The sequence below is a fragment of the Cheilinus undulatus genome, linkage group 20, assembly GCF_018320785.1.
Source record: "Cheilinus undulatus linkage group 20, ASM1832078v1, whole genome shotgun sequence".
In the NCBI taxonomy this organism is placed as follows: domain Eukaryota; kingdom Metazoa; phylum Chordata; class Actinopteri; order Labriformes; family Labridae; genus Cheilinus; species Cheilinus undulatus.
In genome coordinates this window covers 7677453-7692341 of record NC_054884.1, presented here as the reverse complement: position 1 = coordinate 7692341, position 14889 = coordinate 7677453, and the positions used below count along the sequence as shown (strand labels likewise).

At 40.7% G+C, this 14889-nt stretch overlaps 1 protein-coding gene across 1 annotated transcript; it reads left to right on the top strand.

The window, feature by feature from the left end:
* Nucleotides 1-350: 350 nt before the first annotated feature.
* On the top strand, nt 351-13849 carry LOC121528399 (monocarboxylate transporter 4-like). The gene is made up of 6 exons (XM_041815850.1): nt 351-415; nt 7686-7939; nt 8026-8169; nt 8522-9132; nt 9455-9635; nt 10336-13849. The coding sequence occupies exons 2-6, from the start codon at nt 7717-7719 to the stop codon at nt 10662-10664; spliced, it is 1488 nt and encodes a 495-aa protein (XP_041671784.1). The 5' UTR covers nt 351-415; nt 7686-7716; the 3' UTR covers nt 10665-13849.
* Nucleotides 13850-14889: the final 1040 nt, after the last annotated feature.

Below are 14889 nucleotides of genomic sequence, written 5' to 3'. Positions count from 1 at the left end.
TTCCAATGCCCCTGTCAGTATGCAAGGACATCCAGAGCATGACTGGGGTTCTGTCAATCCTACTAGGTAGTCCCCTCAGACAGCTTACTCATCATTACAAGCCTTACTCAGCCCCATTTTTTGGTCCAAACATGCATAAAAGTTCTGGACATTACTATAGCCTATTTGTTTTCAACTGGCACCAGTGAGACACAAGTGCTCTAAAATAACCCTTAAATGACATCACTTTCTCTTGAAAATGTTGTAAGTACACTTCTGAAAAACCGTGTAAGTTTGGTTGCTTAATTATTAAGCATTATGTCAGAGAGGCGTGGTCTCCTGTGCGCGCCTCCGTGTCATAAAAAGAGGAAGGAAGCGCGCGTCCGCGTCTCTGAAGAAGCGCTTCATCGGAGGGAGTCATCATCTAAGCAATACCGTGAGTTTATTTTCTGTTTTATCGTTTTCTTTCAACTGTGTTTGAGATCCGGACTCTAGTGAATGTTACTTCCTCTCATTTTTGCTGATATTTCACCGAGGAGTGTAACAGGTTGGCTGAATATCAGAGGGCTAATGACGAGAGTTTATTAATGAGTAAAATGGCATTGTAAGGCATGTATTAATGATGTGTAACCTCTGGATAGAGTCAGTGGTCGTATCATGTTATTATTGGTGGTATTTCCTGTCATTGTTGGACGAGAGATGCACATTAAAGACGCACGGCTCCATCCTCACGTAGACAGCACCTACCGGAATCTACGACGTCCGTCTGTCTGCCGCTTTATCACCGAGAGAAAACTTCATGAAGACGCTGGAGGATATGGTATCTAGATCGTAAATTATAGCGGATATAACGACTTCCTCAAAGGTAAAACAAGGGATCCAGGTGGATCAGGTTTTCCACTGCGTCGTAATAGCTTCATTTCCCAACTGCTGTGCACGTGCTGAACGTTTACCTATAAATAGCCTACATTAGATGCCTTTAAAGTCTCAATTAATCTGTTTAAGGATGCTACAAACGGGGTCATAAAGTTATGTTAGAGGATGTGATAACACCGCGTAGTTTCCTTATTCATGATGAAGTCTGAACGTGATGCAACAAGCGCGCAAACTCTTCTCCTGGTGAGTGGATGTGACGCAGAAGAACAGGGCACCCAGCCTACGTGCGCTCAGCAGCATCCACGAGACTGAGGGTGATGTCACGACCGTACATCATCTATACTGACCGTGCTAGAGAGTCTCAAGCAAACGGACATCCATTAAGAAAAGCCACCTTTCAGTGTGGAGAATAAGACTAATGGTAGATTAGAGCCTGGTCATTTTTGCACTGTGAAAAAAATGAATCAAATGGGTAAATATTAGAATAACAGCAGGCTTACTGCAAAAATTCAGCTTATTATGTTTGAAGCAGGCAATTAAAGCAGGGGTGACTCTAGGGTTTCTGGGTCCATGTGAAGATGTCCCATTGGGGCCCTCCAGCACAGTCTTTAGGGTAGTTGGTGCAGCATAGTTAGTATCAAGAAATAACAATGCGTTTTGGGCACATGCTAAGTGAGTTACTGGTGGACTCAGAGGGGGGAAAAGAGGGAAGAATGCCCCCATGCCCTCATTGGAAATAATGTGCCCTAATGGTGGATAAACATGACAAAATGCCCTCATTGGTGTCATGTAAGTGGACAAAAATTGACAAGGGGATCTCTTTGGTGACCTTAAAATGGAAAAATGTGGCAAAGTGTTGCTATGGTGTCCTCTAAATCAGGGGTGTCAAACTCGAGGCCCGGGAGCCAAATCCGGCCCGTGGTACAGTTATTCCAGGCCCACAAGGCCATTAATATTTTTATTATAACTGGCCCACCAGTAAGAGGTCTACAGATTTATTCAGTATTAAAATGTAAACTTAACCTCAATAATTAAAAATATCCTTAAGATCCTGATTTTCAGCTTTATCTCATAATGTGACCTTTAAAAATTATTATTTTTAATTTTATTGTGTATATTTGACTTTAAAACTCTTGATTTTGACATTTTATCTCATGTTTTGAAGTTTAAAATGTATTATTTTGAATTTAATCTCATATTTTCACTGATAAAAGTCATGATTTCCAGTTTTATCTATAATTTTACCTTTAAAATGTAAGATTTTGACTTTTTTTAATCTCATATTTTGAAGTTTAAACATATTACTTTGAACTCTATCTCATATTTGGACTGTTAAAACTCTTGATTTTGACTTTATCCCATGTAACTGCCTTTTAAAATCTTTTTTGACTTTTAACTTCATGCTCTGACCTTTTGATCTTAGAAGTGTGACTGTTTACCTCAGATTTTGAGCTTTAAACTTATCATTTAGACTTCTCAAAAGTCTAATCATCAGTGCTTAGTTTTTTCCATAATTCACTGCTGATGATACAATGATGACAGTTTCTGGTTAAATGTTGACCCTGTTCGGCCCTCAGGTTTGACCTAAATTCAGAATCCGACCCCTGCTGTGATTGAGTTTGACACCCCTGCTCTAAATGGACAGAATTTGACAAGGTGTCCTTTTTGGTGATCTTTATGTGGACAAATTGTAGCAAAGTAGGGGAGACCCAGGGCAATTGCAACACACTCAATTCCTCCAATTAGAAACAAGCTAGATTGATGAAACTAACTCTGCACATGCTCAGAAGAGTTCTCTCTCTGCCTGCTGAAAAAGAGCGGGACTACTTCCACACCACAGAAGCTCTACACAAAAAACTGATTTTGAGGTGCAGAACTACTTTTTGATTTGACTTTTTTTTCTTCTGCTGTCTAAAGTTTAGATGATAGTTAAATCAAACTCTATTTAACTTTATTCCTGGCCTTTTGCTAAAACTATCAACGTGAACAACATACGCTAACATAAGTGCTAATAGCTAGTAGGCTACCAGGATAAACTCCAAGTGGACAAAATTTGACAAAGTGCCCTTTTCAATGTCCTGTAAGTAGCAAAAATTGACAGAATGCTGGTTTTGGTGATCTTTGAGTAGAAAACAAATCTAAAAAGAGAACTTTGCCCTGTAAGTGGACAAAAAGTCTTTAAAAATTCATTTCCACAAACTTCAACAATGGAAAATTGCAATCTAATTAGATCCCTTCGTCCAACGATATTAGGTTATTTTTCACTCACAACCTCCTTTTTTTTTCTTTGAGGAAAAAATGGTTGAATTTTTCATTATTCCTTATCTGTATTGTTGCAATGATGCCAAAGGTAATCACATCTAAAAAATCCTATAATCCTAACCAGGGTTTCTTAGTATTTCTCCAAAAATGTATGACCACTTACTGCTCTCCACTGGGGCCTCATACAGCCCCTGCCCTTTAAACATCCTAAGTCCACCCCTGAAGTGCCTGGGTGTAGCACTAAGGTCACAGTGGTGGACTCAGGATGTTAGAAAGGCAGGGGCTAAATTGTTTGCTTTTGTCAAAGTCACCTCCTGTATGCTGTTGGGCATTAGCACACAAAAAGCTGGCTTGCATTTCTGGTAAAATAGCTTGAAATCCTGCTGAAAACGAAGCCTTTATTATTTTGTGATTGGCCCAGCCCTAGTTATGAAATAAACCGATAAGGAATTATGAAATATTCAGTCATTTATTTCACAATAGAGTAGTCAGAGTGCTGAATCAGAGTGATTTCTCCTTTTGGCCATGTGTTTTGTGATATCAGTGACCATGTTTGGGTCAAATAGGGTGACTTTTTCAACTGATAAATGACTTCAGAGAGACTGTCTTTGTCACGGTTGTTCCTGATCCAGGTCTAGATCAGCTTCAGTCTGGAGAATGGCTGCTCTACTGAGGCAGTTGTTAGTGGTTATGTGGCATATACAGTGTTTTAAGGAGCTTAGTCAGAGTGGGGAAGGGGATTTTATAATGTACTGCCCACGGGATGGGCACTCTTCATTATTTCCCCACAGAAGGGGTACCTTGAGCCTTCATTCCCAAAGTTTGGGAAATTTTTTGGTCTCCAAACAAGTTCTCAGAATTTCTCCCCAACAGTATTTGATGTGAAATTTATAATCTGCAGTACACATCAAAAGCAAATAGGGGAGCACTACCCTATCACGCTCATCCTCTCCCCCATATTAAACACAAAACAAGGTGTTACCAGTCACTGCATGGTGGGAGAGCTACAGCTACAGCCATGGGTGCTTGGCCAATGTAGAAGAAACACATTTTCCCGGACCAGACAGCTCCTGAAGGTCCAAGGGGCCGAGAATGCAAAGAAAGCCGATGTAATGGAGGTGAAGTGGCACCAGGGCAAAACTAGAGGGAGTCCTGTATAAATTCTAGCCAAGCTAGTACCAGCCATTAATTCAGCTTACTAGCATAGGACAGCACAGGAGGTCCACTTGATAAGGAATAACATAAAACAAAGTTGTGATGCCTTTGGCCAACATGTCATATTGGCTTGTCTTAAAACTATACGACAGTGTAGAAAAAGTATTGAAGTAGTCAGAAACATTTATTTATGCAGATCACAAACACAAAAGACCAAAAGATGCCAGCACTGTCCAACGCAAGTCCATATGAATGCCCCCATTATTTTCTATAAGCAAACCCACACCATTGGCCGGCAAACGCCTGAGAATATGCTGCTTCACTTTAGGCCACTGCTCTATTCCCAATGCTGTCGGCCACAGCTGGCAGACTGTTTCCCCAAGAGAACAGCAGTTTCGTCCATCATGGCATAAATCGGGCTTGACGCTGGTGCATTGTAAGCGATTCAGTCACACACAATAATTGCTACCATGGCAGAAGCCATTATATACACCGACTTACGGTACATCTCAACCTCACTCATAACAATCGCAAACTCATGCTGAAACCCATCAGAAGATGCGCAAAGATATCTTGTCTGTTAAGAAAAGCTTTTGGTATGGCTTTTTGGTGTTGTTTTAATAAAGAAATGTGGTCCAGTGCTCTTAAGACTGTCACTATACTATTGCTAAGTCCGAGCTAACTGCTACACTGGAAGCAGCCTTTGCTAACTGCTCAAAGAACAACTTAACCCCGCCTGTAGCTACTGCCTTGTTCTCCTAAAATGATGCTAATTGGTCTGAACCACTTTCGGTTCCTCATAAATGTTATGGACTGGAGCTTTTTGCCTAGTCCGGCAAATCTATCTGCTTTGCAAATGTTACTGTACACTGTTACACCCAGCAGAGACTGATAGTGATAGAAGGTTATAGGACAAAGGACCTAAATGTGGTCTTATTATCAGAACAGTCTGATTTAAAGGTCACCTAGAATTGGTGGTCAGTGCAGAGTTTTGATTGGTAGCTTAAAGGCGGTCTGAACAGCAGATACACAGCTCAAAAGCAGTTAGAAATTAAGTCAGACTATCCTGAAATGTTCTTCAAATTTTCAGCAGTACATGTGTTAAAACAGCTGTTTATCTCTTCTGTAGGTTCCTTTTCTGCTGCATGCTGCTAACCACTGACACCTATTCTAGGTGATGTTTTTCATATGAGAGCAGAAATGATCAATCTCTTATGGTCTTATTTGGTGTCTTGTTCATATGAAATGGTTTCAATGCACAGAAAAAAAACAACTCACAAAGAATTAAAAGTCCAGATTAATGATATGAAAGCTTCATATTATAACATCAGTAGTAGGCAGTGGTCTGCAAGGATGAAGGGACAACAGTAAAGGGTTGATAAAGGGCAAATTATGGGGAAAAAAACAGCAAAAATCAGCATTTCAGATGTCGTTTTTAAGTAAAATACCACCATACATTGAAGAATTGAGGTACTGCAGAGAGGAGAAACTGAGTTTAAAACAAGAATGTATTAAAATAAAAGTGTATAATATGGTTTATCAACCTATCAGGGAGCACAGCAGCTGTAAAAGGTCACGTAGGAAATGAGAGGATGAATTTCTGTGTCAGTTGGCTGAGGGCCGAGCTTTATCTGTCCTGACAGGCTGTCAACACTAAATCAACCACAGCACATACTGTGTACCCATATTTACAGCCTTTCCCAGAATAAACATAATATAGACTGGCTTTCCAAAACACAGGCTGAAAATAGAAACGACCTTACTGTAAGGTAAACTCCAGGTAGAGGACAAACAGCAGTATTCATACAGAAATTAAGCATTAAAATGCATTGATGACACAATATTCCATCAATAAAGGTATTAAAGGTATTAAAAGCAAAAAAGCTTAAAACAGTCAAATTAAAGGATCGATAGGTGTCTAAAATAACTCAGAACCTGTAGGAACAAATGGCTCTGAGTGTCCGGGTAGATCAGAGATATCTTCAGGTCCAGGATCAATTAGATCTTTATAGTCTTGTAATAGGATTTTAAAACCTGTTCTCTGACTCACAGGATGTTGCTGCACTGATTTTGGGAGCAGGATAAGGTGCTCCACTTTCTGAGTGCTGTTAAGGAACAATCATCCAAACTAAACACGTTAATTACTTTTAGATAATTTCATTATTTTATGTTTTTATTGGGCTGTTAAACAGTTAAAACTTTTAATGTCCCTGTTTTCACTCATTTACAAACTCCACTATTTTGCATTTGAACCCTTTTGTTTCATTTTGGATTTTTGCTTAATGCTGCACTCCATTTACCTCAGAAGTCAGATGTTGGAGCTGAGGATGACATTACACCTGAGTTGAATGCGTTACAGTTGCTCTGAGTTTCCAAGTAGGAATTTCGAGTTCAGGGCACATATGTGATGATGTACCTGACTGGCAACTTGAAATTTCCTGGTGCCGAGATTAACTGGAACGCACAATCAAAGGGTTATTTCTGTATTTTTAACGATACTAGTGCCATCAGCCTCCAGTGATTTCTGAGTGCATTGTCCCTTCAAACAGGACATCCTAGAGAAGCTAGGCTATTTAGCGTAGCAGAAGGGTACAGTTTCTCTGTTGACTGTTCCCGGTCATTTTCAGACTAGGAACCCTTTGAATCATCTGATTTCAGAGCAGCCTGAGCGGTCTAATCAGGCTAGAAAGTCTGGGTCCTTCCTGTGTCTGGAAGGTCCAGTCACTGGTTAATCAGTATTCCTGGCTACCATTACACCATGAAAACAAAAGAACACTCCAAGCTGCTCATCCTGTGTCTGGGAGGTCCAGTTACTGGTTAATCAGTATTCAAGGCTACCATTACACCATGAAGACAAAAGAACACTCCAAGCAACTCTTACCGTGTCTGGGAGGTCCAGTCACCAGTTAATCAGTATTCCTGGCTACCATTACACCATGAAGACAAAAGGAAACTCCAGGCTGCTCTTACTGTGTCTGGGAGATCCAGGTCACTGGTTAATCAGTATTCCTGGCTACCATTACACCATGAAGACAAAAGGACACTCCAAGCAGCTCTTCTTTATCTGGAAGGTCAAGTCACCGGTTAATGAGTATTCCTGGCTACCGTTACACCATGAAGACAAAAGAACACTCCAAGTTACTCAGAGAAAAGTAAAAGTCAGGGGATGTATACAAAAAGTTTTCAAAGGCACTGAACATCCCCCAGAGTTCAGTTAAATCCATCATCAGGAAATGGAAGGAATCCATTGAAGGATTCAGCCCCTGAAATGAGACTTTCTGGAGGACCCAGACCTTCTAGGCTGTTCGTACAACTCAGGCTGAGCTATAATAAGGCAGTTAATATCAACTGTAGTCTAAGCTCAAAATGAAAGGCTAATGGATAAGTTTGAATGTAACTTTGTTTTTTTACAGATACAACCGCAGCACAGCAGCAGAGAGCATCATGGGAGGAGCAGTGGTGGACGACGCGCCTCCAGGTGTGAAGGCTCCAGACGGCGGCTGGGGTTGGGCAGTGTTAGTCGGCGGCTTTGTCATCACCGGTTTCTCCTATGCTTTCCCCAAGGCGGTCAGCGTCTTCTTCAAGGAACTGATCCGAGAGTTTGATGTTGGCTACAGCGACACGGCCTGGATCTCCTCTATAGTGCTTGCCATGTTGTACGGCACAGGTAAATAAAAAAACAAAAATATCTAATAGCTTTAAGTTTAGCACTAAAATGTTATAAAATGTGCTGACCTTCTGTGTTTTTGTCAGGCCCTCTGTGCAGCGTGATGGTGAACAGGTACGGCTGTCGGCCCGTGATGATGTTCGGCGGTTTCTGTGCCTCTCTGGGAATGATTCTGGCCTCCTTCGCCACCAGCATCATCCACATCTACCTCTGCACTGGAGTTATTACTGGTAGAGTGACAGCAAACATCCTGACTACACAATAAATGACAAGGACACAAATATAAATCAATACATCTACTTCTTAGTAAAGGCTGGAGATTTAACCCTTATTTTAGAGATCAAATCAATAGTGCTGATGTTAGCAGTGCTTTACAGCTACATTCTCTCTAAAGACCAGCAGGGGGAGACTATTCTGTTCATACAGAGATCTGATCATCTGAGAAGCTATGAGGAAATCAGACTTTTTCCCTCCATGTTTTTTAGTCTGTTAACATTTTCTTTTGACTAAACAAAGGTAGATGAGAAAGGAGGATTTATTGAAAGCGGCTGTTTTTATGATTCTATCTATGTCTCTGCTTAGGTCTGGGTCTGGCATTGAATTTCCAGCCGTCTCTGATCATGCTGAATCGATACTTCAACGAGAAGCGTCCTCTGGCTAATGGCCTGGCAGCGGCCGGCAGCCCCGTGGCGCTGTGCTGCCTGTCCCCTCTGGGCCAGTTTCTCCAGTATCAGTACGGCTGGAGGGGGGGCTTCCTCATACTGGGAGGGCTGCTGCTCAACTGCTGTGCATGTGCTGCCCTCATGCGGCCACTGGTGCCCCCTAAGAAGCCCCAGGAGCTAGAGCTGGGCGACCCCACAGCTGTAGAGAAGGAGAAGAAGCCCCCACCCAAGAAGAAGCTGTTGGACTTCAGCGTGTTTAAGGACAGAGGGTTCGTCATCTACACCATTGCAGCGTCCATCATGGTCCTTGGTCTGTTTGTGCCTCCGGTCTTTGTGGTCAACTATGCTAAAGGGCTCAAATATGAGGACACCAAGTCTGCACTGCTGCTCACCATCCTAGGATTTGTTGATATGTTTTCTCGGCCCACCTGTGGACTCATAGCCGGTCTGAAGTGGGTACGGCCCAGGTGTGTCTACTTCTTCAGCTTGGCCATCATCTTCAATGGGGTCACTGACCTTGTAGGCTCACAGGTAACACTGAGGAGGAACATGCATGCACACAGGGGTGGTCTTAGTACTCAAGAGGCCCCAAAGCAAGGGGCATGTGGCACTTTATTTATTTTAAAGCAAACATAGTGAGGGAACAAAATATAATGGAGCATATCTTTTAACATATCAAAAAAGACATACCCAAGTCTAAAGATATAAATACCCAACAGTATCTCATTACCTCATAAAAAGCATCACAACTCAAACACACAAGATTTGAGCTCACCTTGACCTTTGACCTCCTGTCAATATCAAGGTTATTTAGTCTTTCAAGGTGTAGAAATGTTTTTTCTTCTCCCTGCAGGCAACAGACTACGTTGGTCTGGTGGTCTTCTGTATCTTCTTCGGTATGTCGTACGGCATGGTGGGAGCGCTGCAGTTCGAGGTCCTGATGGCGATTGTCGGGACAGAGAAGTTCTCCAGCGCCATTGGGCTGGTGCTGCTGATGGAGGCCATCGCCGTTCTAGTGGGACCTCCTGGAGCAGGTCAGAGCAAAGAGGGACATGTATCCCTTTTTCAATGATCACAAGGAAATTTAAGCTTGTTTTCTGAACATCTTATCTTATTTATCCTCTTAACTCTGGAAACAGCACTGATTTTCCTGAGATAATGAGCTATTATCAGTTTTCTCAGGACCTTGAGAGATTAACTCATTATGATTACAAAACATTGGTATGAGATGAAAGAATTAAAAGATCTTTAGAAAGGGTAGTAGGGTTGCCACAAGCCCCTGGCAGTGCTGTGGATATCCCAAGTGCCTTAAAACCATCAGGGATTTGCACGTGTTGCTGTGGAGTTTGACTCTTCCTCTGAACCCTGGGCTGTGGAACGTAGGGCCCCATGAAGAATCCTTAGCATCCTACATGCCTAAAATGTATGCACAAGACTGAATATCCAACATTTGATATTAGATTTCAAGGTTGTTCAGCCTTTGATGGAACAACCAACAACCAACGAGAGCCAGCAGACAGGGTGGTGTAAGAAGAACCATTTTTAAAAATGTAGTCAATGAAAAAGAAATGAAAACGAGCCATCAATCGAAGCTAAGAGCTAACTCAGGTGTCATTTTTCCACCACTTCTTTATCTTTTCAACATCCCTCTTGTTTCCACTATTATGAAGTTGTTTTTTCCTCTCTGAGAACCGGTAACTAATATACTAACATTCTTCTTCCTCTCTTTCCCAGGTCGCCTCTTGGACACCACCCATCAGTACATGCACGTCTTCCTGCTGGCGGGCTGCGAGGTCACTCTGTCGGCCTTCGTCATTGCTTTAGGAAACTACTTCTGTATCAAAAAGAAAGATGAAGAACCCGAGGCGAAGCTGGAGAGGGCTGTGACGGATGCAGAGAGAGATGGACTGAACCCTGGAGGGGAGAAAGTGGAGGATGAGGAGGCAGAAGAGGAGCAGAGAGGGAAGGAGAATGGGAATATCAGCCCAGAGAGAGCGGATGAAGACGTGGTGGTGGTGAAGGAGAACGGGGTGACGAGTGGAGAGGAGAACACATCGATGTGAAGAATCAGAGCACGGATGATGAGGCTGTGCATGAATAGGACATGAGTGAGAAAAGAGGATGATCTGTGGTGGAGGATGGAGGAGGGTGATGGTACTGTCTAAATGCTGCAGTCATTTTCCTATAAAATTTGCCGCACCAGTGGCAACAGATACCAGCTTCCACTGGGTTTGACACCTGATCTAAAATGCTACCTAGAACAAAGATATATAAGGTTGAGTTTGTGCACTTTTAACCATCGTTTTCTCCAAGACTGATATTTTTCTTTATTCAGGACCCAAGCTTTTATTTTTCATGAAAAACCAACGTACTTTCTACTTCTGTTTATTTTGGAGCTTTTTTACCAAATAAGCTGAAATCAGCAGTCACCATGATGCTTTGAGGAGGGAGATTGTTTAGATATATAGTATATTCAGAAAAAAAGGGAAGGCATGTAAGGGGTATGGTTGTCACAATGTTAAAATTTAGAACTTCATATCTGGTGAAAGACAAACAATATAAATGTGGGTGTCCATACTATAGCATCAAAAATGTATATCAAGGCGGAATACACCCTGGATGGACGCCAGTCAATCACAGAGCTGAGATATAGAGACAGACAACCAGGCACGCTCACACCTACATTCACAACTATGACCAATTTAGAGTCGCCAGTTAACCTAATGAGCATGTCTTTGTTAATGGGAGTGAGAAGGAGAGAACCCACGGGGAGAACATGCAAACTCTGCATAGAAAGGCCCTGACCAGGAAGCAAACCAGCTTACTGTGAGGCAGCAGCGTTAACCTCTTCCTGCCATGCAGCCCCTAAGCACAAACAGAACTACAGAATTCAGAAGTCTGCCGTTGTTGTTGTAGTCAGCCTGCCCACACAAGGCTGGGACAGTATAAACAGCCTCTGTTATCAGAAGAAACTCCTTTGTTCTAGTTAACATGACAATGAAAATGGCTCTCTGGAGCACAGTTTTTTAAAACTTTCCATTTTAAAGTACCCAAAATATACCACTAGACCAGTGTCAATTTTGTTGACTAAAACTAAGACTGAAAATGTTCGTCAACAGCCTTTTTTCATGAGAACGACTGGACTAAGACCAGCCAAAAAGAGATCTTTGATGAGTGAAACTGACAAAAAGTAAGTTTAGTTTTAGTCAACATGACTAAAACGAGACTAAAATGTAATTTAGTTTCCAAAATCCATGATATTGCTCCACTGTGGGTGAATCTGTCAAAGTACAATGCATCTGTAGCTATTCTGCCTCTCAGCTGTAGAAAGCAGGGACCCCAGGTTTAGCAGGGTGCATAGAACTCACAGCCATGGTTTGGTACCAGATTTAGGCAAGAAAATAAATGCTTGGACTAAAAGTAAGACTAAAATGTGAGGACTTTTATGGCCTAAAACTAGACTTAAATGTTTTTCAGTTTTTGTTGACTAAAACTAGACTAACTTTAACCGTATCATCTAACGACTAAGACTGAGACAAAACAAATAGCTGTCAAAATTAACACTACTCTAGACCAGTGTTTCCCAGTCGCCCCCCCCCGCATACTTAAAAAAGCAGCGCAGAGAAGAAAAAGTGACACACTGCCGTCAAAAATCAACATAGATTTTAATTGTTTCACAGATAAAACCCTAAAAAGGCCTATGCATGCTTTTCTTATCAAAAGACCTTTGTATAAACTACTTAACTGCTTTATCATGGTTTTTTGTCAGTATTTGCGAATTTAATTTGGGGGGCCTCAGAGCCCTCCTCCAGACAGATTTTAGCATTTTTTTTTTTTTTTTTAATCTGAGAGGATCATTATTTCCCCTGAGTGGGCGTGGCTTCTGCTCATTCAACACACGCCCACACATTCCTGGAGCAGGTTTTACTGCCTCATTTTTCATGATTTTGAGCTTAATTTGATGAACTTAGAGATGTTTTATCTGACTGAACCTGGGGATAATAATAACAAAGTGGCCTGTCATACAACAAACCTAAATACAGATTTATGATCACTTTACAGAGTCTGTGAATTCTAAGAGGAGTGTATTTCCCTTGAGTGGGCGTGGCTTCATCTCATTTAACAGACACACCAACACCACTCAGGACCAGATTTTACTCTCATTTTCATGATTTTGAAACTTAATTTTTATGAATTTCGAGATGTTATGAAATTCATGATGAAATTTTACTTGTTGGTTCATATCACAGTGGTCTGTCATTTAACAAATCCACATTCGGATTTATTATCTCCTCTACAGGGTCTTTAAGGATCTATTGTCACTTTTCATGTGCTTATTTCAAGAGCACTTTTCTTGTCTGCACTTTGTCTTTATTTATTGAGAATATTTATTGAGATTTAATGAAACAAGCAGATGAAATCTGTATTAAAAAAGGTGATTTTAAAAAAAATCAGTGGATTTTTAGCAACTCCACCCTTGTCATGTTGAACTAAAAGTTTTTGTCATTGTTCTTTATTGCCATAACTCAAACAGGAGAAAAAGCTCACAATTATAATTTTACTCAAAATATCACCTTTATTCTAAATGTTTAACCCCCGCTCTGAACACATTGACCTTTTACATTGTAATACTTAAAAAGTCCTTAAATCATAACAAAAATTCCACATTTCTTCCACTGTGTCTGTCAGAACTTTTAACAGATAAATTATTATATATCTGAAAATGGTGTAATCATTTTCATACTTGAATGCCTTGATTATGTTTGTAGTGTTTTTTTTGTCATGAACACCAGCACATTTCTGATCTTCCTGTCAGGTTAAATGGTCCTTCTCCTGTGTGCCGTTGTTGCTCACGTTGCAGCAATTAAAAATGTTTTGTTGCAGTTCGCTGTGCTACAATTATGTAACATCATCCAATTGAAGTGATTAATTTGCCAGTAGGACACCGGATTACCCGTTGTTAATCCGGCTGCAGTGTAAACTGCTGATGAATGTACTGGACGTCCTGTTGTGTCTGTGCTGCTGTAAAGATCTGCTTCATGTTGTTGACAGGAAATCTCGTTTGTTGGAATGATGCTGGGATTTTCTGTATGTACTCTATGCCTTCTGTGTCTGATCCTCAGACAGCAGAACAAAAAGCACTTGTTTGGGTGAAGAAATGTAACTTATTCTATTTTTTTGAGTGATATTAAACAACACAGGCATGTGATGTCTGATATTTTGTCCCAAATAAATATCTTCTGTTGAGAAAAAATGTTTCTCTGTCTCTGTGTGTGACTAAAAGGCTTATTTTAATTTATTAAAAAGAAAACAATTTCATATATTGAGGGTTAACATACTAATTTACATAGGCCTGCTTATAAATGTTTAATATTTATCAAGCTTGTTCTGCTAAATCATGGGTGTTTAAACTATGGCCTGGGGGCCAAATGTGGCCTGCGGCCCATTTTTGATTGTCCCGCAGTAAATTCTAAACATTAAATGAAATATGCCCCACATTTGAACATGAAGCTTGTGCTTGACTGTACTGCTCTTGGTTTCAGCATAAGGCAGTGCTACCACGTTAATTCTGTAAACAAACATTTTGACATGAAGAATTTATTGATTTGAGTTTTCTGTGACTAAAACAAGACAACACTGTAAATGGAAAACATATCGGCAACCAACATAATAATATGTTGATTTATAATGCCCTGATGGATCACAAAGGCTAATAGCAGTACCAATGATGTTTTATCAGCAGAACCAATAGTTGCCAGGGCTGACCAGGGCTCCCTGAAATCTGATTGGCCTCCTAAAAATCCTTAAAAATAATTGGCTATTTGCCTTGGCAGCCATTCACTAGCCATTTAAGCACACCCAGTCACTGAGCATCTTAACCATCATAGGATTGGTTTTTATCAACTGTACTATCCTCAAGATGAGGCATTTTAAAGTGGCCCCGCCATCCTTATATATTTTCGTATGAGATCCTCTGAAAAAGTTTGGACACCCTTGTGCTAAATATTTCACACTACCTTTCAATTAAAGCTGCAAATCTACACTTTAGTTCCACCTTTTATGTTTTATTTTATGGATGCAAACAGAAGCCAAACAATCACAAATGTTGCTGTCCTAACTCTAATAACACTACAGAAAACTTGAGAGTATTTACTATCAGTGATTTGTGACTGAAATCTTTAAATCATATCTACAGATCGCGTATTTCTGACCAATCTTTCAAATCAATCAAAACTTTCCTTTTAAAAAATGTTCTTTTTTGTTGTCAGATTAATCCACAAACACCAA

Bases quoted from the DNA above. Each gene is read 5' to 3' on its own strand.
- LOC121528399 (XM_041815850.1), top strand. From the start codon at position 7,717: ATGGGAGGAGCAGTGGTGGACGACGCGCCTCCAGGTGTGAAGGCTCCA. The intron at 9,133-9,454 runs GTAACACTGAGG...TTCTCCCTGCAG, and splicing joins CTGACCTTGTAGGCTCACAG to GCAACAGACTACGTTGGTCT. The intron at 9,636-10,335 runs GTCAGAGCAAAG...TCTCTTTCCCAG, and splicing joins AGTGGGACCTCCTGGAGCAG to GTCGCCTCTTGGACACCACC.